Below are 23024 nucleotides of genomic sequence, written 5' to 3'. Positions count from 1 at the left end.
GGCCATGGCTCACGGGCCCAGCCGCTCTGCGGCGTGTGGGATCTTCCCGGACCGGGGCACGAACCCACGTCCCCTGCATCGGCAGACGGACTCCCAACCACTGCGCCACCAGGGAAGCCCAAGCCAGCTTTTTAAATGGGGAGAATCCCAAATGTCTGTATCTTTTCCATGGTTCCCCCTTCATTTTCTCTTGGGAAGAACCCTCCAGTCTCCTGCTTTGGAGGCTGGGAAACCCACTGTGTATCTGTGCAGCAGGCAGACTTCAACTTTATTCCCGTTTTTTTTGTGTGTGGTACGCGGGCCTCTCACTGCTGTGGCCTCTCCCGTTGCGGAGCACAGGCTCCGGACGCGCAGGCTCAGCGGCCATGGCTCACGGGCCCAGCCGCTCCGCGGCATGTGGGATCTTCCCAGACCGGGGCACGAACCTGCGTCCCCTGCATCGGCAGGCGGACTCTCAACCACTGCGCCACCAGGGAAGCCCATTCCCCTGTTTTTATCCTCTGCCTCATTACTCTCTCCAACCTTGGCTTCGGAGTCCAGGGTCTCTTCATTCAGATTTCTTCAGAGTGCACATACGTGGTTTCCTACTCGGGTGGAAAGACTCACAGACTTGAGCCCCCTGCCTTGCCCAGTCATTCATGGTGCTTTTCCCCAGTTCTTTCACCTTCCCAGGGTTCCATGGGGTGGATTGGCTTGCTTCTTGTTAGGGTCTCCTGTGGCAGGCAGGTATGTTGGGGGCATCCTCAGCTCCGCCAGTTCAGTTACTAGCACTCTGTCACCTTTCCATCTTTCACACCTCCTCTGATCTTATACTTGTGGGCTTACATCTTTTTATTTTCATTGCTTTCATTTCACTGCCATGGAATACCCAACTGTACTTACTTAATATAGCACTTGGAACATAGTGACCTTTTAGAGAATGTTCCATTACTTGGACTGATGGCACCTGTGGTGTTTAACACGTCCTTTGGCCAGTGATCACTGCCCACTATTTCTCTGGACTCCTGTTTCAATGATGAGGTTTCACTTTAAAGTTTGTTGGGTACAGATGTGTGTGTGTGTATGTTTGTGTGTGTACACACACATATATACATTCAGGCGATTCTGGAATATAGTTTATGATTTATGGAGTCTCAACTTAAGTTAGGACAAAGTGCACTAGGGTGTTATTTGTATATTTTGACGGTGTTAAGACAGAATTTGGTTATCATGGATTTTCAGATCCACTTATGTTTACTTTCCAGCTAAGATACATTAAATCAGGAGACAGTGAATCAGTACATATAGAAGAGGAAGGAGATTTATTTTACGTATATATCAGATATTTCACAAATTAAATACAAAATATTGAGCATATCATTTCTTGTTCATAGTGTTCTTTTCACTCATGATAGTAAAATCGACTTGGAATAATTGATCTGAAGTGTTAAATAGCAGTATAAGTCAGACAGCAAAACAAGGCATTATCAGAAGGGTAGTTAAATTCTAAATGAATGGTGAAGATAATGAGTGCTCTAGGACTGTAGAGAAAAAGGAGCGCTCACACGATGCTTAGTGAGTAGGGTTTCAGGTGCTGTGGGACAGGTGTGTGGCGGGGGGCAGGTGTGAACAGGAGCAGAGGGGTGGGAGAGCATGCTAGGGGTTGAGGACGTGGCTTGCCTTACGTTGTTCTGGTACTTATTTGCAAATTGAGGTTCACACACAATTTGTATCAAAATCACTGCGAATGCTTTTTAGAAAATGCAGATGCCTGGGCTCTGGCCTGACATTCTGAATCTTTGAGGCGTAAGCATTCGCATTTTTATCCACATGCTCCACAGGTGTTTTTTATGTACCTTGAAGTTTGAGAACTACTGGTTTGGAGGACAGTTGGAAATAAAATTGGAAAGCGAGCTTTCAGACTGTGGAGGGTCTTGAATGTCAGTATTTGGCTTTTCATGTAATGAAGAATCATTGAATATTTTTGAGCTGGTGAAGTAAAATGATGGAAGTGGTAACTTCACAAATATTAAAAATAGATTATATTTGACCTTTTATTTGGCTAAACATGCCCTGTGCCAGGTCCTTTACTGAGTGCTTTGCATGTGTCATCTTGCTTCATCCTCAGAAAATGTTTATGAGTTGTAAGTAGTGTTTTTTTTCTCATTATGCAGTAGGGTTTGATAAGTGGTAAATGGAGATTCAGGCTGAGTCTACACAGACTTAGCAGGGTCTGTCTCATACTAGAACCTTTGGTATGTATGTATGTATGTATGTATGTATATATTTATGTTTTTGGCTGCGCTGGGTCTTCGTTGCTGTGTGCGGGCTTTATCTAGTTGTGGCGAGCAGGGGCTACTCTTCGTTGAGGTGTGCGGGCTTCTCATTGTGGAGGCTTCTCTTGTGGAGCTCGGGCTCTAGGCACGTGGGCTTCAGTGGTTGTGGCACACAGGCTCAGTAGTTGTGGCTCGTGGGCTCTAGAGCGCAGGCTCAGTAGTTGTGGCGCACGGGCTTAGTTGCTCCGCAGCATGTGGGATCTTCCCGGACCAGGGCTCGAACCCGTGTCCCCTGCATCGGCAGGCGGATTCTTAACCACTGTGCCACCAAGCAAGCCCAGAACCTTTGGTCTTAATTTTGATGCTGGACTGAATTTCCTTTGTTTTTTTTTTTTTTAAGGATTAATGTAGTAGTGGAGTGTGCAGGGTGAATCGAATTGGAGAGATTGGGAGCAAAGAAATCAGGATACCGTTGCACTGAATCACGTGAGATTGTAGAAGCCTGGTCCAGCATGGAAGCAGCAGGAAGATAAAGAGATGGGCTTAAAAGTTGATATGTAGAATTGTGGGTATTGTAGAAGAACCCACAGGACTTGTTGATGTCATTGGAGAGTCACCCTAGTAAAGTGGTACAGACCAGGGACTCTGGAATTAGATTGCCTGGCTTCAAATCCTGACTTTTCCACTTATTATCTCTGGGACCTCATGAATTTGGTAAGTTACTTAACCTGTCTGTGCCTTAGTTTCCTCATCTGTAAACTGAGAAAACTGTGCCTACTTCTCCGAGTTGTTAAGGGGGACTAAGTGAATCAGTGAGTTTAAAGCCTTTAGACTGTGTAGATAAATCTGCTAATAGCAGCGTTGCATGTGTGGTTCTTCTGCCTCAGATGCTCCTGTGTCTTTCCACGGATTCTTGTAATAACTCCAGTGTAACACTTACCAAATGTGTTATAATAATTTATTGACATGTTCGTGTCTCCAGGATCTGAGTCCATTTATGGCAGGGACCTGGTTTTATTCATTTTTGCATTTCCGGTAGCCATCATAACACCTACATTTATAGTAAGTGTGTAATAGGCATGTGTGGAATGTATGCTTGGGTACGTGAGTGAGGTAACTTGACCCAAGAATGCTGATGACGTTGATAGGAATAGTGACTTTTGGAAGGGTTGCTTGTTTTGGGGGACAAATGTTAAATTCTATTTTAAAATTTATGATGATAATACGACATCAGTTGTTATGTTCAATATGTAGAGATTTATGCTTAGATTTTTGACTGAGAAGTCAAGACAAAATATTAATTCTGGGGTCACTCACAGAGAGTTTCAAGCACAAGCCAGAAGTACATTCAGAGCCTTCCTGAAGGAGAGCAGGTAAAGAGAACAATCCCATTTATTTAAGGTATTTTTTTTAACTGTAAATTGCAACATCTTTCTGGTTTAAAAAAAAGTCAAGCAGTACAGAAGGACATAAAGTGAAAAGTCCCTTCCCTCCAGATTTCCATTCCCATTCTTCAGAGGGAACCAGTCTTGGATCGTTGCTTATGTTTCCTTCCAGAAATTATCTAGGCGTATATAAGAATTTACATGTTTATTTAAACTAATGGGATTTTACTATATGAGCTGTTCTGTGTCTTTGTGTTTGTTTTTACTTGTGGTATTTGGGATATCTTTACATGTTAACACATAAGATCTACCTCATTCTTTTCAGTGGCTACATTGTATTGCATTATATGCTTATTCCATACTGTAGTTAATCTCCAGATGATGGTCATTTAGGTTATTTTGTGTATTTGCTATTCCAAATAGTGATTAACATCTGTATGTATAGAACTTGTCAACTTGTATGAGTTTACCTGTGAGATGAATTTCTAAAACCAAAATTGTTGGCACACTTAACATTTTGACAGGTGTTGCCAAATACCTACACACTAATGGTGGGGATGCCTGTTTCCTTATTACTCTCACAACTGCTATTAAGGTTTTTCTTAACCTTTGCTAATCATATTGGTAAAAATCATACCTTACTGTTTTAATTAGCATATTTTATTCCTCATTTATACTGAAGATCTTTTCATATATTTATTAGCTATGGGACCTTGGCTATTTCAATAAGTATTTTTTTGAGTAATATCTCTTCAGCAGTGTGTTGTAGGTTACTTAGTCATAAGGAGGAATAATCTACCTTGGGAGATGTGTCATATATACGACAAAAACATAACATTTAAAGGTAGTTTTTACATAATGCAAACTTTAGGTGAGTGGTGGGAAGGTGAGAGGGAAGACTGGTTTTGGGAGGGAGGGTGGAATCAGTTTTACACACGTTAAGATTGAATTATTCACTACATTGCCTTAAAGATAGGTCTTTTGAAAAGTACTGCTAAAAGCATCAGCAGTTGCACACTGCTTATTTCTAGTATAGATTTATGTAAGGAACATTGTTATCCACGAAATTACTGGATATATATGTATAAATTTTTGTATGTTACATATTATAATTAATATATATATATATAATTGTTTATATTATATATATTATATTACCCTTAAGTTAAAAAAAATTCCTGTTTTAGGCATATTGATAGAACTGGCATTCCAGTCAGAGGTTGGGACTAGGAGAGGTTTGAAAGTATTAATAATATCGTGGAAGGCACTGGTGAAACCAGGAGAGAGGCTCAGTTTTTGAAACATTGAGAGAAAAAAGAGCTGAAAGCCAGGAAGTCTTCTGATGCACAGTGAGAGGGAAGAGCATTAGGACTATTAGGAGGTGGGGTGATTGGATAGTGGGGTTTTCAAGTTCCATTTTATTGTGGTTTTCATTGGTAAGTGTGTTGGGAGTTCCAAATACATTGAGTGCAAGTGTGTGTGTGTGTGTGTGTGTGTGTGTGTGTGTGTGTGTTTGAAATCCTTGGCATGAATCAGATGCAGAAGAGGTGCTACTGGGCCTCAGTTTTCTACTTTGCTTTCTGCGAGGGTGGGAGCAGATGGAACTTTCTGGCAGGAGTACCTCAGTGGCTAGTTGTCTTTGCTGGGCTGAGCTTGTTCCTCCTTGGCATTGCAGCTGCCTTGGGTGCTGCTTTCACTCTCTGTTCTCAGCAGATAGTACCCTGTTGTTGCTGCCTAATGGAGTGAGGGCAGGGGTGACTGGGCAGGGTGTCCTAGCCAGGTCTGTTGCCCCTGGGCTCCGGCCCTTTTCTGGCCAACTGCTTCTGGACTGGGGTTGCTGTTCCACTCTTGGTGCCCTTGATTGAAGACTCTTGAGCCTGCCCTGGATGTCACTTTCCTTTTCAGACCGTCTCCAGCTGTTTTACATTTTATGGGGATTTCTCACAGCTTCTGGTTTCCTGTGAATTTTTGAGCATGTCTGTGTAATAATTGACAAAATTTTTTTGCATTATTTTAGGGTTAGGTGAGGAAAAGAGGGGAAGGAGGCATTGCATTTTGTGCTCAGTTGGCTGTCTTGGTTTTCCTTGTTAATATTCTGTTCAGTGTCTTCTTATAGCTGACAGGCTTTATTCATATTGTTTTAGAAAGGTTTCATACTGGTCCTGGATTGAGCAGTTATTTTAGTACTTTGTGGTCTATCCTAGCAGTTTTGAAAATAGAATTTATTTCCTATAAATCAATAGAAAATAGACAAAGGATATGAAGAGGTGATGGCCTCATTCACAACAAGAGAAATGAAATGCAAATTAAAACCATATTGTAAACTATTTTCATGTGTCAGTTGGCAAAGATGAAAAAGTTTGATTAAACAGTGGTGGCTGTGGTGTGGAGAAACAGGCATTGCTGAAGGGAGTGGAAGTTGGCAACCTCTAAAGGAGGCAGCTAGGCAGTGTAGGGGAGGAAAAATAATTTTCCGTCTACCCTTCTGAGCTCTTAACTGTGATAAAAGATCAACAGGAGAAAAACAGAAGTTTATTCACATGTGTACCTCATGTATACATGGGAGATACCTAGGGAAAAATGACTGGCTTAGAATTCAGTTTAATACCATCTTAATAGGGAAAGGGGAAGGGGAACGTAGGCCTCTTAAGGGAGAGTAAATGATTTTTAGGAAAGATGAATGGGCCTTAGAAGAATAGATGAGAGGTATGATTATTTGTGACAAAGTTAGTCTCAGTGTTGTGTCAACTTCTAGGCGCTCTTGTGATAAGAGTCAGTCTTCCCTGGTTGATGAAACTGCTTAATTTATGATTTATGATAATGGAGTTCCTTTTGGAGAATCTGTCTTTAGGCAGATAAGGAGAGTTCAGAGAAGGCCTCACCCTGCATTTGCTATTTTTCAAGGTTCTACAGCTCAAAATAACGTGGCAAAGTGGCAGATTTTGAGGTGGCATATTCTGCTACTCTTCAGCAGTATCTACCAACGTTAGAAATGCACATAATCTTTGACCCAGCAATTCTGTTTCCCTGGATTTATTTTACCTATATACTGATACACATGTGAAATATGTACCAGATACTTATTGGAGAACGATTTGTAATAGCAAAAGATCATAAGCTACTTAAATGTCCATTGATACGGGATTTATGGAATGAAAAACTGGAATGTTAGAGTTATAAAAATAAATGAAGTGCTTTATATACATATATGTAATGATTTCTAGTATATATTAACTGGGAAAAGCAAAGTAAAGAGTCATATATAGGGTGTTATGGTTTGTGTAAAAAGGAGAAAATATGTGTTTGTATATACATAGAAAATCTGTGGGATGATATCCAAGCAACCAGTAATATTTTCTCTGAGTTGAGAAACCAGATGGTTAGGAGAAGGGATGGGAGAGAGACTTTTCACTCTATACCCTTTGAACCCTTTGTATTTTGTACCAGGTGCATTACTGATTAAAAAAATAAAGTATAAATAAATCAAGTCTGACTTAAATTTTCATTAATAGACACTGTGATAGTCTCATTGTTGCCTTATTTAGGAGAGGTGGGATGGAATTCTGTTCTTTTGAAAATTCAGCATTTACGGACCTTATTAAACTCCCAAAGTAAATTTTTCATTGATTGCTTTTAAGGCACCACAAGAAAAGTAAAATACTGGTTTGTTTAATTGAGAACAATTTGCTCTGATTCTCATTTCTTTTTATCTGGTGTCATTTTTATTCTGTTAATTTTAATGAAGCAAAGAGAAAGGAAATTGAGTCCATGGCAGAGCCAAGGGAAACCATAATTAAAGTGCTTATTGCCAGTAACCCGGCACTCTCTTAACTAACCATTTTGATCCACACATTTAGGTGTTTATCCAATAAACTGTTGTTAGGCCCACAGTGCTAACTGCTAATTAGCATGGGTCCCCCCGATAAACAGAGGACTTATAAACAAGTTGTGGCTGTCTTTTTTGTTTGTTCTTAAAAAATTTCTTTGGGGCATATTCAAGAATTGCAGGGATTATTAGACAAATAAAATAATTTGGAAGGTTTGATAAAAAGGAAATAGTTCCTGTAAGTAGGTGGTGGAGGGCAAAATCTGTTGTATACTCCCAAGTTATGAAGTTAGTGTGGAATCCCTACACGACCATGACTTATTTTGCTTTCATTGAAAAAGTTCAGTTTCGAATAAGATTTGAAAGAAAGAGTTTATTTGGGGAAACTAAGTGAAAGAACATTCCAGGACACCAAGTAAAATAAATGTGAGATCCTAATCATCTCACCATGTGATAATATAGGTGATGAATTAATTTAATATGTAAAAATAAACTTAGTGGTTGTGATAGAAAATAGCTGTTAGTCTGATTTGTTGGCACCTTTCATGGACATATAGATTTGATTTTGGGGTTTGATTTTGTTTTTATTTTAAAAACCTTTATTTTGAAATAATTGTAGACTCATAAAAAGTTGCAAAAATAGTGTGGAGAAATTCCATGTACCTTTCACCCAGCTTTCCCTAAGGTTAATATAACTATAGTACATTATCAAAACTAGGAAACTTATATTGGCAGCACAGAATAGGCTGCAGACTATACTAGGATTTCTCCACTTTTTACATGGACTCATTTTTTTTTTCTTTTGTGCGTATAGTTCTGTGAAATTTTATCAAATGTATAGATTCAGGTAACCACTACCACAATGAGGATTCAGAACTTTTCCAGTCCCACAAATGAGCTTGCTCATCACCTGTATTCTGCATTTGTCCGAATCGTTCCTCATGGGGCCCTCTGATTTGCTTCTCTATCCCCAGCTTATTGGTTTTGGGCACTCAAAGCATTTTATAATTTCTCTTCTTTAAATTTAAGATGTGTTGTATGGCCCAGAATGTGGTCTATCTTGGTGAATATTTAATGTGAGCTTGAGAAGAATGTATGTTCTGCAGTTGTTGGATGAAGCAGCTAAAAATGTCAGTTATATCCAGTTGATTGATGGTGGTGTTGACATCAGCTTTATCCTTACTGATTTTCTGCCTATTGGATCTGACCGTTTCTGATAGTGGAGCGTGCAAATCTCCAGCTATCATAGTGGATTCATTGTTTCCTCCTTGCAGTTCTGTTGGTTTTTGCCTCACGTAGTTTGATGGCCTGTTGTTAGGTGGATACACAGTAAGTACTGTTATGTCTTCTTGGAGAACTGACTCCTTTATCATTATATAATGGCCTTTATCCCTGATAAGTTTCCTTGCTCTGAAGTTGGCTGTATCTAAAATTAATAAAACTCTTCCTGCTTTCTTTTGATTAGTGTTAGCATGGTATACCTTTTTCCATCTCTTTACTTTTTTAAAAAAAGATTTACTTATTATTTATTTATATTTATTTTTGGTTGTGTCGGGTCTTAGTTGCGGCATGCGGAATCTTCGTTGAGGCAGGCGGGATCTTTCATTGTGGTGCGCGGGCTCTTTTTTGTGGTGAGCAGGGTTCTCTCCATTTGTGGTGTGCGGGTTTTTCTCTTCTCTCTTTGTGGTGCACAGGCTGCAGGGCACGTGGGCTCTGTAGTTTGCGGCACGCAGGCTCTAGTTGAGGTGTGTGAGCTCGGTAGTCGTGGCACACGGGCTTAGTTGCCCCGCAGCATGTGGTATCCTAGTTCCCTGACCAGGGATCGAACCCTCGTCCCCTGCATTGTAAGGCGGATTCTTAACCGCTGGACCACCAGAGAAGTCCCTCTATCGCTTTCTTTAAAAAATAATTTGTTTTTGAGATGTGTCCATGTTGGTAATTGTAGCTCTAGTTAATTCATTTTCACTAGTGTATTATATCTCATTGCTAAGATATTAAAATTTTTAATTTTAAATAGCTTAAAAGGTATAAAGTAGCTTTGGAATAGGGTATGACAAGTAAGGACTTTATATATTTCAGAATATTTCTTTATAGCATTTTCTAATTGGGCTCAATAATTACTTGAGACATTAAACTGAAATCTAGAGTTATGATTGACTGTTGGCTTGATATGAAGCCTGAGTTGGAGTCAGCTAGTGTTGGGGTCCCTGTCCCCATGATTAAGGAGGAGGAAAGTAGTGTGTGGCCTTGAGTTCAGGGGCAGGTGATAAGAAGCCAGATCAGTATTTCCCACTCATATTCAGAAGGCCCAGCTGTCCATGTGCATTGGGGAAGCCTCATGTCCTTAGATAAGCAGCTCAAGCCAGTCCCAGAGTTCCAGAGGGAATGTGGAAGACGTGCTTCCAAATTCTGATCTTGGCTTTGATGTCTTTGTGGAATGAGGAGGGACGTAGGTGAGAAAGTAAGTCATTACTAATGTAAATTCTCTTGTAACCCAAGCTTCCTTTAGCCACCGAACCTGTGTAGTTTCCTTTCATTGTGATGGTAAACCTTTTTTAAAAAAAAATTAATTAATTAATTATTGGCTGCATTGGGTCTTTGTTGCTGTGCGCGGGCATTCTCTAGTCGTGGTGAGCGGGGGCTACTCTTTGTGTTGTGTGTGGTCTTCTCATTGCAGTGGCTTCTCTTGTGGTGGAGCTCGGGCTCTAGGCGCACGGGCTTCAGTAGTTGTGGTTCGCGGGCTCTAGAGTGCAGGTTCAGTAGTTGTGGCGCACGGGCTTAGTTGCTCCGCGGCATGTGGGATCTTCCCGGACCAGGGCTCGAACCCATGTCCCCTGTATTGGCAGGTGGATTCTTAACCACTGCGCTACAAGGGAAGTCTCTGTGATGGTAATTTTAATTTAGTTTAATTTATTATTCATTATTTTATTGTCAGTGAGAGACTTTTTCTGAACAAGTTGAGATAAAACATGATCTTGAACTATGTTAAGTGCAATTTGATGAAGACTGTGATTCATTTTGTAACTGATCTGTTAGTTTTCCCCTTCATGACCAAGCACAACAAATACTGAAGACAGTAATAATTTATTTATACTCATTCCTTCCTTCAACATAATGCTGTTTAGAGAATGCCTGTTATATGCTAATGTAGACATCTAGAAAGATGAATAAGATAGTTCTTATTTAAAAAAAAAAAAACCCAGCAAAACACAGCAGCTCATGGTTTAGGAGACTAAGAATGCCAGCAAAAAATATATGTGCATTACAGCAGGATGAGAGAGGCACTGTCTGTGACTCCTTTGGAATTGGGAGCCCTTTCACTTTAAGCCGGTAACTCACTTCAGTCCTCATTCTCTCCTTAAGTGTAGGTAGCACATGGTAACTACTTGAATAATTTTCTGCCCTTAGCACATTCAAGCCATCCAGTCTCTATTTCTGTAGCACCATTGTTTTAGACTATTTTTTAGTCAGTTATCATTGTTATGAATTTGCTTTGAGACATTTTCTTGGGCAAAGATATGCCCATTCTAAGATCTACAAGTATAGATTGGGATTTTGTGTTAAGTTGGCTAAGACAGATTTTAGCCTCATTTTTCACTTTGTAACTTTGTATTTGATGTCCAATATATTTAAAAATAAAGAGAGGTATGATTCCTTTTACTAAGTTTAGAGTTTCTTACATTTAGGTCAGGGGTAAGAAAAGTATGATGATTATTTTGAACACGTTTGAAATTTCTTTTCATTCTTTATAGATTGTCTTGTGGAAATGAAGGTTTAAGGACAAGTTATCTACCAGATTAAAAGATGGGATCGAATAGCAGCAGAATTGGTGATCTTCCTAAAAATGAGTACTTAAAAAGGTTATCAGGCACAGAATCTGTCTCTGAGAATGACCCGTTCTGGAATCAGCTACTGTCATTTTCTTTCCCTGCACCAACTAGCAGGTAAGAGTGTACTTGGAATTTGAAAATTTGTATCAAGGGCCACATAAGCTTGTGTGGTATGCTGATTTAAAAAAAAATTTTTTTATTTTAATGATCTGTCTGTCCCTCCATTTGTTGTACATGTACCAGTAGAAAATTCAAAAGGTATGAAAGGAGGAAATGTTTTTCTCTTTCCTTTCCCCCACTCAGCCACGTCCCTTGCCCAGAGATAGTTCCTGGTAGCAGTTTCTTTTGAATGCTTCCAGAGATAGTAAAACCATATTATTTCATGTAGTTTTACAAAACTGTTTAAACACAAATGGTAGCATACTACACATACCTTTGTTTTTCGTTTTTGCTTGCTGTCCCTTGCTTTTTTTCCCCACAGTTAAGTAAAACATATGTATATGCATATATGCAACTGCCTTATTCTTTTAAATGACTGCAGAGTGTGCATAGATTATATGAAATCGATTTTTTATTGGTAGACATTTAGATTGTTTCCAGTTTCTTCTTATAACAGATAATACTGCATACATAATTTTTCAAGCATACAAATAATTCTCCAGTATAAATTCCTCAAAGTAGCATTGCTGGGTCAAAGTATATGTGCATTTGTAATTTGCCAAACTGCTCCATGGAAGTTATACCAATTAATACTCCTACCAGCAATGTATGAGAAGGTCTGCTTCCCCACCCGTTTGTCAATTTAATGCATTTTTAGATTCTTTGGCCTTTGTCAATTTGGTAGGTGAAAACCAATATCTCATTTTTAACTCTTTATTGTAAAAACTGACAGACACATAATTATGTAGAGTGACTAGAATATTGAATTCCCATTACTCAGTATCTAGATTTTAAACATTTTTATTTATTTGTTTTTAACAGCTTTATTATGATAGACTGAATAATGGCCCCCTAAAGATACCTGTGTCCTAGTCCCTGGAATCTTTGACTGTGATATGTTATAGCATGTATCAATATTTCATTCCTTTTTATTTCTGAGTGAGATTCCCTTGTATGAATATACCATCTTTTCTGTATCCATTCATCAGTTAATAGCCATTTGGATTATTTCCATATTTGCTTCATCTATTTTTTAGGGTTTTTTAAAGTAAATTAAAATATGGACATTTTCTTTTATAACTGTAATACCATTATCACACCTTACAAAGTTAACAATAATTCCTCTTACCCAGTCCATTTTCAAATTTCCCTAGTTGTTTTGTAGTTAATTTGTTACAATTAGGAAATAAGTAAGGTGTATACATTGCATTGCAATACACTGCAATAAGGTAGTTACATTTCTTCTGTCTTTAGTCTCGAATAGAGGTATGTACTCCCCAACTCCTGCCACTATTTTTTTCCCTATGCCGTTCCTTTTTTTTTTTCTTTTAACAAACTGGGTCAGTTTTTCTGTAGAATGTTCCACCTTCTAGACCTACCTGATTGCTTCTCATATTTTGTTTTTTTATTTACTGTATTTTCTATAAATTGGACATCAGATTTAAAGGCTTGATAAAATTTGGGTTAAACATTTTTGGTAAGAGTATTTCATAAGTGATGCTAGGTACCTTATATTGTATTTCATTAGGTTACAGAAAATGTGTGGGTTTATATCAGTTATCATGCTAAGACTGATCAGAGGTTTGAGTGTGTTTTAACATCCATTGATGATTTTGGTCTGAATCACCTGTTTCATAAGAGATTCCAAAATGGTAGTATTTTTAATTTGGTCATTTCTTGTACATATATTAACTGGAATTCTCCTGTGAAGTAGTGCTTTCATGAATTAGGATATATAAAACATAGTTTTTGTTACATTATTAATAAGGGTAAGCACTGAATTCTTTTCCTCTACTGATTTTCAGTAACGAAAATGGTGTAATAGTGACAAATAAGTCTGTATTTCCCCTTTCCCCTGACCCCAGGGTTGGAAGGGCTGTCTCTCTCTTTTGAGTATGAATTAAAAAAATATATAAATATTGATCTATGTAAATAAAATATATGTGTATGTATGTGTGTTGTGGTCCTTTAACAATCAAGGTTATGTTTATTTTTATAAGTTTAAGGATTAAGGATTATTGGTATTTCCTTTTTGTGAATTGTTTATATATTTTGGCAATACATTTTAATTTCTGACTTTTGGGTATAGTTGGATTGGACTTTACAAGGTTGGCTTAGTTTGCAGTTTTTGTGATTATGTGGATTAGTTGTATATTATGGGAAGTGGATACATACTACTGCTTCTGAGATCCTTGGAAAATTAAAGGTGGTTGTGGATTGGTGGGAGAGGTCAAACTGGAGATGAGCTGTAGTGTCAGCAAGTTTTGAAACCATTTTGTTAATCCTGAAGGAATTGTCATTGAGTATCACTGTTCATGTAGTAATAAGACTTAGAGAAAAAAGGGCATATAAAGAGAACATTATTTATTATCCAAAATAAATTTTCTTTTCACTTATGTAAACTGTAGTACAATCTATATATGCTCTTCCAAAAGACATTAAAGAAGACTTAACTAAATGGTGATGTATACCATGTTTAAGGATTAAGAATTTTAAAAGTGTCAGTTCTTTCCAAATTGACCTGTAGATTGAAGGCAATTCCAATTAAAATTCCAACAGCTTTTTTGGGGGGTGGGTGAGGAGATCTTGATAAGCTCATTCTAAAATTTGCATGGGAAAGAAAAAAACTAATAATAGCTAAAGTACTCTGAAGAAGGGAAGGAAGATGTGTGTGTGTGTGTGTGTGTGTGTGTGTGTGTACGTGTACTTGATTTATGCAAAGCTGGCAATTCAGAGCATTGGGGAAAGGATGAACTTCTCAAGAAACAGTGATGGGAATAATTTGTTAGCCATTTTTGTCTATTTCTTACTTTCTGAGTTTTACATACTTGTGCTGGTGCCTTGCAGTTTGAATTATTATGACTTTATAGTTTGTTTTGCTAATTACTGCTTTTTCTCAAAGATCCTTTGCTGTTCTCATGTGTTTATTCTTTTTAATGTCATTTCTTTTTCTTAATTCATCCTAGTTTATAGAGAAAAGTATAAAGGAATCTTAGAAAATATAAAAAGCTGTAAAGTGAGTAAACTGCACATTGTGGGGGGATGGGTGGCTGTTCAGAATATCCAGAGAAGCTTTGTTTGTGGTGGTGCATATGCTTTTGGCACTTCTGTCACTTTGTTTGAGGCCCCCCACCCCCACCTCAGCTCCTCAGTCTAGTATTTGATGTGTGAACCTTGACATTGAGCAGGCCTTGAGGTAGAAGGTGCCACCACCTCATTGACAGTCAGGGATGGAATTACCTAGTTTATGAATTATTCAAGACTAAGAGGAATATCTTTAGGGAAGACTCTGAATCCAGACATTTCTGAGATTGCTCACTCCTGGAATTCCTTGGATCCCTTATGTGCTGTCTTCAAGTGCAGCCGAAAATTGATGGCTGCCAGTTTTTTTAGAAGCACTAAGTCCTTCAGGACTAATCTAATCCTTCCTTACTATAAACTGTTTTTTGGCACTAGAATAACCAGATTTTGTTATAGTTTCCGGGCATGGTTGAAAAATCTTTAGATTCTTCAATAGTTTTTAACTTTCCACCTTACTAAAATTCCTTGTGAAGCAAAGGTCTGAAATAAAATCAAGATTAATTCAAGAGTAGGGACTTCCCTGGTGGCTCAGTGGTTAAGAATCTGCCTGCCAGTGCAGGAGACACGAGTTCGAGCCCTGGTCCGGGAAGATCCCACGTGCCGTGGAGCAGCCAAGCCTGTGTGCTACAGCTACTGAGCCTGCACTCTAGAGCCCGCGAGCCACAACTACTGAATCCTCCGTGTCTAGAGCCCGTGCTGCACAGGAGAAGCCCCTGCTGGCTGCAATTAGAGAAAGCCTGTGCGCAGCAACAAAGACCCAACGCAGCCATAAATAAATAAATAGATAGATAGATAAATAAATATTAATTCAAGAGTAAAGTTTAAGTAATATACTGTTTGTCTTAATAAAATGTTTAAAAATTACTTATATGACTGATTTCATACTAAATATAGTAGCAAAACCAAGAAACAAAACTGTGCTGAAGACAAAGGTAGTAGAATCATCTATATCCACAATAAGTAGTTAAGGGATACATGAAACAAAAAGGTGTTAAATATGATGTCAAAACACTAAACTATGTATATATAGTTTATATGTATAGTTATATATAAACCTCATGGTAGCCACAAACCAAAAATCTATAATAGATGCACACGAAAAAAGAGAAAGGAATCCAAACATAACACTAAAGGTCGAAGAAAGGAACAAAAACTACAAAAACAACCAGAAAATGATTAACAAAATAGCAATAAGTACATACCTATCAATAATTACTTTAAATGTAAATAGACTAAATGATCCAATCAAAAGACATAGAGTGGCTGAAGGGATACAAAAGCAAGACCCATCTATATGCTGCCTACAAGAGACTCAGTTCAGATCTAAAGACACAGACTGAAAGTGAGAGGATGGAAAAGTTATCCCATGCAAATGGAAACAAAAAGAAAGCAGGGGTAGCAGTACTTATATCAGACAAAATAGACTTTAAAACAAAGACTGTAACAAGAGACAAGGACGTTACATAATGGTCAAAGGATCAATACAACAAGAAGATATACAATTGTAAATATATATATGTGCCCAATATAGGAACACCTAAATACATAAAGCAGTTAACAAACATAAAGGGAAAAACTGACAGGAACACAGCAATAGTGGGGGACTTTAACACCCCACTTACATCAATGGACAGATCATCCAGACAGAAAATCAGTAAGGAAACTCTGGTCCAAATGACATATTAGACCAGATGATATATGCTTACTATATATATTCCATCCCAAAGCATGGGAATACACCTTCAAGTCCACGTGGGACATTCTCTAGGATAGATCACATGCTAGGGCACAAAACAAGTCTCAGTAAATTTAAGAAGATTGAAATCACATCAAGCATCTTTTCTAACCACAGCAATATGAGACTAGAGATCAGTTACAAGAAAAAAAAAACACTGAAGAAAACTCCAAATGTGTGGAGGGTAAACAATATGCTATTAAACAACTGTTGGGTCACTGAAGATTTCAAGGAGGAAAGAAAAAACCTGGAGACAAATGAAAACAGAAACACAACGATCCAAAATCTGTGGGGTGTAGCAAAAGCAGTTCTAAGAGGGAAGTTTATAGAGATACAGGCCTACCTCAGGAAACAAGAAAAATCTCAAACAATCTAACCTTATGCCTAAAGGAACTATAAAAAGAAGCAAAACCCAAGGTTAGTAGAAGGAAAGAAATAACAAAGACCAGAGCAGAAATAAATGAAGTAGAGGCTAGAAAAACAGTAGAAAAGATCAATGAAACTAAGAGCTGATTCTTTGAAAAGATAAACAAAATGGATAAACCTTTAGCCAGACTCGTCAAGATAAAGGGAGGACCCATATAAATTAGAAATGAAAGGGCAGTTACAACTGACAGCACAGAAATACAAAGGATCATAAGAGATTACTATGAACAATTATATGCCAGTATAATGGACAACCTAGAAGAAACAGATTAATTCCTAGGGTGTACAGTCTTCCAAGACTGAATTAGGAGTGAATAGAAAATACGAGCAGACCAGTTACCAGTAATGAAATTGAACCAGTAATCCAAAAACTGCCAACAAACAAAAGTCCAGGACCAGATGGCATCACAGGTGAATTCTACCAAACATTTAAGGAAGAAATAACACCTATCCTTCTCAAGCTATTCCAAAAAATTGCAGAGAAATGCTCCTGAACTCATTCTGTGAGAACAGTGTCACCCAGATACCCAAACCAGAAAAGACCACAAGAAAAAGAAAATTACAGGCCAATATTACTGATGCAAAAATTCTCAACAAAATATTAGCAAACTGAATTCAACAGTACATTAAAAGGATCATACACCATGATCAATTGGAATTCATCCCAGGGGTGCAAGGATGATGTTTCAGTATCTGCAAATCAATATGATACACCACATTAACATATTGAAGACTAAGTCATATGATCATCTCAGTAGATGCAGAAAAATTGACAAAATTCAACATCCATTTATGATAAAAACTCTCAACAAACTGTAGGTATAGAGGGAACATAACTCAGCTTAATATATGACAAGCCCACATCTAACATCATACTCAATGGTGAAAAATTGAAAGCATTTGCTGTGAGATCAGGAACAAGAAAAGGATGCCCACTCTTGCCACTTTTATTCAACAGAGTATTGGAAGTCCTAGCCAGAGAAGTCATACAAGAAGAAGAAATAAAAGGAATCCAAATTGGAAAGGAAGAAGTGGAACTGTCACTGTTTGCAGACAACATGAAACTATGTATAGAAAATTCTAAAGATACCACCAAAAAACTATTAGAAGTAATAAATGAGTTCAGTAAAGCTGCAGGTTACAAAACTAATATATAGAATCTGTTGTGTTTGAACTAACAATGAACTATCAAATAGAAATTAAGAAAATAATCCTATTTTCAATTGCATCAAAAAAAAATACTTGGGAATAAATCTAAACAAGGAGGTAAAAGACCTGTGCTCAGAAAACTGTAAGATATTGATGAAAGAAATGGAAGACAACACAAACAAATGAAAGGTATATCCTACTTATGGATTGGAAGAATTAATATTGTTAAAATGACCATACTCCCAAAGGCGATCTACAGATTTAGTGCAATCCTTATCAAAATACCAATGGTGTTTTTCACGTAACTAGAGCAAATAATTCTAAAATTTGTATGGAAACACCCAAGACCCCGAATAGCCAAAAAAATCTTGAGAAAGAAGAACAAAGCTGGAGATAACACACTCCCTGATTTCAAACTATACTACAAAGCTGCAGTAATCAAAATAGCATGGTACTGGCACAAAAACAGACACAGATCAATGGAACAGAATTGAGAGCCTAGAAATAAACCCACACGCTTATGATCAATTAGTCTACAACAAAGGAGGCAAGAATATACAATGGAGAAAAGACAATCTCTTCAGTAAGTGGTGCTGGGAAAACTGGACAGCTCCATGTAAAAGAATGAAATTAGAACATTCTTTAACACCATATACAAAAATAAACTCAAAATGGATTAAAGATTTAATGTAAGGCTTGAAACCATAAAACTCCTAGAAGATAACATGGGTAGTATATGCTCTTTGACATTGTTCTTAGCAATATTTTTTGGATATGTCTCCTCAGGCAGGGGAGATAAAAGCACAAATAAACAAATGGGACTACATCAAACTAAAAAGCTTTTGCATAGCAATGGAAACTATTGAGAAAATGAAGAGGCAGCCAGTCTACTGAATGGGAGAATATGTTTGCAAATGATACATCAGATAAGGGTTTAATATCCAAAATGAACAAAGAACTCATACAACTCAACATCAAAAAAACAAATAACTGGATTAAAAAATGGGTAGAGAACCTGAATACACATTTTTCCAAAGAAGACATACAGATAGCCATCAGACACATGAAAGGATATTCAATACCACTAATCATCAGGGAAATGCAAATTAAAAGCACAATGCAAATTAAAACCACAATGAGATACCCCCTCACATCTGTCAGAATGGCTATCATCAAAAAGACAACAAATATGTGTTGGTGAGGATGTGGAGAAAAGGAAACCCTTGTGCCCCATTGGCAGGAATGTATGTTGGTACGGTCACTATGGAAAACAGTATGGAGGTTCCTCAAAAAGTAAAAATAGAACTACCTATTTTCCTTCTGGGTATTTTTCCAAAGAAAGTGAAAACACTAGTTAGAAGAGATACATGCACCCCTGTGTTCATTGCAGCATATTTACAACAGCCAAGGTATGGAAGAAACCAAAGTGTCTGTCAATTGCTGAACATACCAGAATTCATGTAGCCATTTACTTTTACCATTTGGATTGCTTCCAGTGTTTTCCTGTTACATATATTGAATAATACAGCAATAGCCTTATACACGTAACCCATTACATATAATATGGCAGTAGCCTTATATGTATGGTAGAAGTGACTTCTGTCCTGTGACTTCCATTAATTCTTCCAGTTTGTGTTGGTAGAGCATAAGAAACAAGTGTAATAGGTCAGGAACAGATTTTATGGAACACTGAAAGTGCTTCCCAACATAGTTCTTGGTTTTTTTGGTTTTTTGTTTGTTTGGAAACTGATAAGGCTGGTCAGATGTATGTGGTGGCCTGGAGGCTCTGAGGGTGCAGGGGTTCTGACCGCGGGGAACTGAATGGGAAGATCACAATCTGTCCACTTGCCCATTTTTGGCACACTGGTTAGAAAGCTGAGGATTAGAATGGATTCCTTGTGGGTTCTTGTTACGTGGATTTGGTGAAAGCATTGTTTTAAGGATTTTACTTTTGGGGTGGAGTGAGTGGTAGATTGGAAAGAGGAGGAAAGAGGAGAAACTCAGGAAGGGAAACCAGATGGGAGGCAGCTGCAGTGACATAACCACCATGTAATGAAGGTCTGAATTTCTTTGCCTGTACAGGAAATGGGAAGTCCTCCAGCCACTATTTGTTAAAAGCTCTTTTATTTTAAATTGATATTTGACTTGAGCATTAATACTTAATGAGCTTAGAATTTTAGATCTGAGAGCAGTGCTGAGCAATGTAGTGACAGCTTGTGTGCTTACCAAGAATGAGAATCAGTTTGCCAAAAGGTGTGGTGATTTTGGGCAAAGTGTGGAGAATGGAGACAGTGGAACATGGTAGGAGGAGCATAGATTTTGGAGCCAGACTGACTGTCTTGCATCTCAGCTCTACTGCTTATTACCTCTGTGAGTTTAGTCAAGCTACTTAATTCTCACCAAGCCTGTTGACGCTTCTGTAAAATGGAAATAATATTACCTACCATGTATATAGATTTGTGGGGAGGACAAAACACCATAATGCATGTAAAGTGTCTGACTTTCCTCTTCTTTCAAGGAATAAATACCCATTAATTTAAAAAAGTGCAAGGGCTCTCTGTCTTGAGAGTTAGTCTAAAATATTTGAGGGTTGAAAATAAGTAGCAGAAATTGAACCAATTTTCTGATGACTGCTTTATCCTCTGATTGAAAATCCTATGACTCTTTTGAATTAATTGTTCAGCTGTTTTAAAAATTAGGCCAAACACTGACTATAGTAATATTTGTCTCTGTGTAGACTCCATGTCCTTTTTATAAAGGCTACTTTTTAGAAGCCTTTACTGCCTAATGAGAATTGTATTATGTGTACTGAGCACTAGATGGTGCTCAAATAAGGCAAGAGGCAGCTTTTGGTATAGTCACACAATCACTAAACGCATTTTTCTCAGTTGCAAAGTCATGTGTGTTCATGTTTAGTACCTTTAAATACAGAAAAGCTCAAGGAAGGTAAAAATGATAAACATAACATTAATCAGAAGTAACCTTTGTTAACTTTTTGGTGTATATCTTGTCAGTTCTCTCTCTCATTTAAAAACATTTGCATCATATTCCACACATTTTTTCTTTAACTCACATATTCTTCATGGCATTGTGTTCATACAACATAATTTTAAATGGTTGTAGAATGTTCTGTCTTATAGATGTCCATAATTTATATCGTTGAACATTTTGTTTGTTTCTTATTTTTCCTGACTGTATATAAAAAACTATGCTGAAATTCCTTGTAGCCAAGTCTTTGTGCATATCCTTAACTATATAACTGGAGTGAGTTCTTGGTAGTTGATTTGCTGGTAAAATAGTCTTTTTTTTTTCTTTTTAAATCACACAAATCTTTCATTGTATAAAAGTTAGAAAATACAGAAACGAAAGGGAAAATTGTCCTGTATTATCATCATATAGAGATAACCACTGTTGATATTTTGGTATATGTTTTTCCATACTTTTTTTTTTTTTTTTGCTGTATGCGGGCCTCTCACTGTTGTGGCCTCTCCCGTTGCGGAGCACAGGCTCAGCGGCCATGGCTCACAGGCCCAGCCACTCCGCGGCATGTGGGATCCTCCCGGACCGGGACACGAACCCGTGTCCCCTGCATCGGCAGGCGGACTCTCAACCGCTGCGCCACCAGGGAAGCCCCATACTTTTTTTTTAATGGACATTCCTAATAATAGACATGTGTATTTATGTCTCCCTCCCCCCATAAATATGTGATTGTACTGTATTACTGTTAAGTAACTTATAAAAATTAATGTATTTGATATATTTCCTATTTGTAAATGTGAATATTTTAAGATGTATTTACCAAAAAATGGTTATTGAATGCCTCCCATTTGTTAGGCACTGTTTTTAAGGGCTGGAAACATTGTAGTGAACATGAGGGGCAAGGTCCCTGCTCTCAAGCAGCTTATATTTTAGTGGAGTAATGGGCAATAAACAAGTAAAGAAATAAATACATAAAGTCATTTTTGAAAAATAAAGCAGAGCAAGGTCATGAAGAGTGATAGAATGGGAACAAATACCAGCGGGAAATTTCTTTAGCTAGAGGGTCTCTGGGGTAGCGGCATTTAAGCAGACATTAGTGAAATCAGGGAGCCCTGCATGTTCTGGGGAAAGTGTATTCCACCGGGTAGAGGGAACAGCAAATGTAAAGGATTTGAAGCAGGAATAAGTTCTGCATGTTAGAGAAATAGCAAAAAGGCCAGTGTGGCAGAACAGTGAGCAGGGAAACAAATTGCACAGGGACTTCTGGCCATGGTAAAGGTTTTTTATGATGTGTGGTGTTGCAGAGATGAGCACGCTTTAATGTTGGTATTTGGGGAGTTTAGTCTAGTCTGCTGTAATTTACTTACTCTCCTATAATATGGAAAGATTTTACTCAGTTTGTTTTATTGTGGTATAATTTACATAACATAAAATTATATCATTTTAGCCATTTTTAAGTGTATAGTTCAGTGGCATTAAATACGTTCCCAGTGTTTTACAGTCATCACGACTCTCATTTCCAGAAGTTTTTCATTATCTCAAACCGAAACTCTGTACCCATTAAATAGTAACTCCCTATCCCCCCCACTTTCCAGCCCATGGTAACCTCTACTCTACTTTCCGTCTCTATGAATTTGCCTACTCTAGGTACCTCATATAAATGGAATCGTTTAATATTTATCTTTTTGTGTCTGGCCTGTTTCACTTAGCGTAGTATTTTCAAGGTTCATCCATGTTGTAGCACGTGTCAGAATTTCCTTCCTTTTTAGGCTGAAAAATATCCACTGTATGTATTTCCCACATCACATAATGTTTTTTAAACTTCAGTTTGTTGTACTTTCTTATAAATTCTTTAAAATAAATGCCTTTCATTTCTCATCAGCATTGTTAGGTTCCAGTTACCACTCTGATTTTGTTTTCAGGGATCCTCCTTGGATTCTAAAGAATATGTTCGTTCTGCTAAGAGACTTGGCTAATGTAAACAGCAGCGTTAATTTAGCAGTTATTTATTGAGCACTTACTGTGTGCCAGGTGCTGGGCTCATTCCTTAGACGCATTTCCTTTTAGTTCTCACATCAAGTCTGTGGGGTTGGTACTGTTATTATTCCTGTATGTGAGAAAACAGGCCTGGGGAGGTATTCCAAGGTTACATGGCTAGTAGCTGCCATGGACCAGATTCAAACCAGGTTTATGTAGATC

The 23024-nt window shown here is 37.8% G+C and overlaps 1 protein-coding gene across 2 annotated transcripts in view; it reads left to right on the top strand.

The window, feature by feature from the left end:
* Nucleotides 1-23024, top strand: part of DYM (dymeclin) — a 378609-nt gene that overhangs the window by 10512 nt on the left and 345073 nt on the right. Inside the window, exons 2-3 of one of the 2 annotated variants that reach the window (XM_082641321.1) lie at nucleotides 2656-2969; nucleotides 11219-11410. In XM_082641321.1, the coding sequence (XP_082497447.1) occupies nucleotides 11271-11410 (140 nt within the window). In that variant the 5' untranslated portion in view covers nucleotides 2656-2969; nucleotides 11219-11270. The remainder of the gene's footprint in view (nucleotides 1-2655; nucleotides 2970-11218; nucleotides 11411-23024) is intronic. The other variant, XM_082641320.1, reaches the window with a different exon arrangement.

This window comes from Mesoplodon mirus, assembly GCF_964341445.2.
Source record: "Mesoplodon mirus genome assembly, chromosome: 13".
Classification (NCBI taxonomy): Eukaryota; Metazoa; Chordata; class Mammalia; order Artiodactyla; family Ziphiidae; genus Mesoplodon; species Mesoplodon mirus.
The sequence above is the reverse complement of the archived record's forward strand: the minus strand, read 5'-3'. Positions and strand labels throughout refer to the sequence as shown.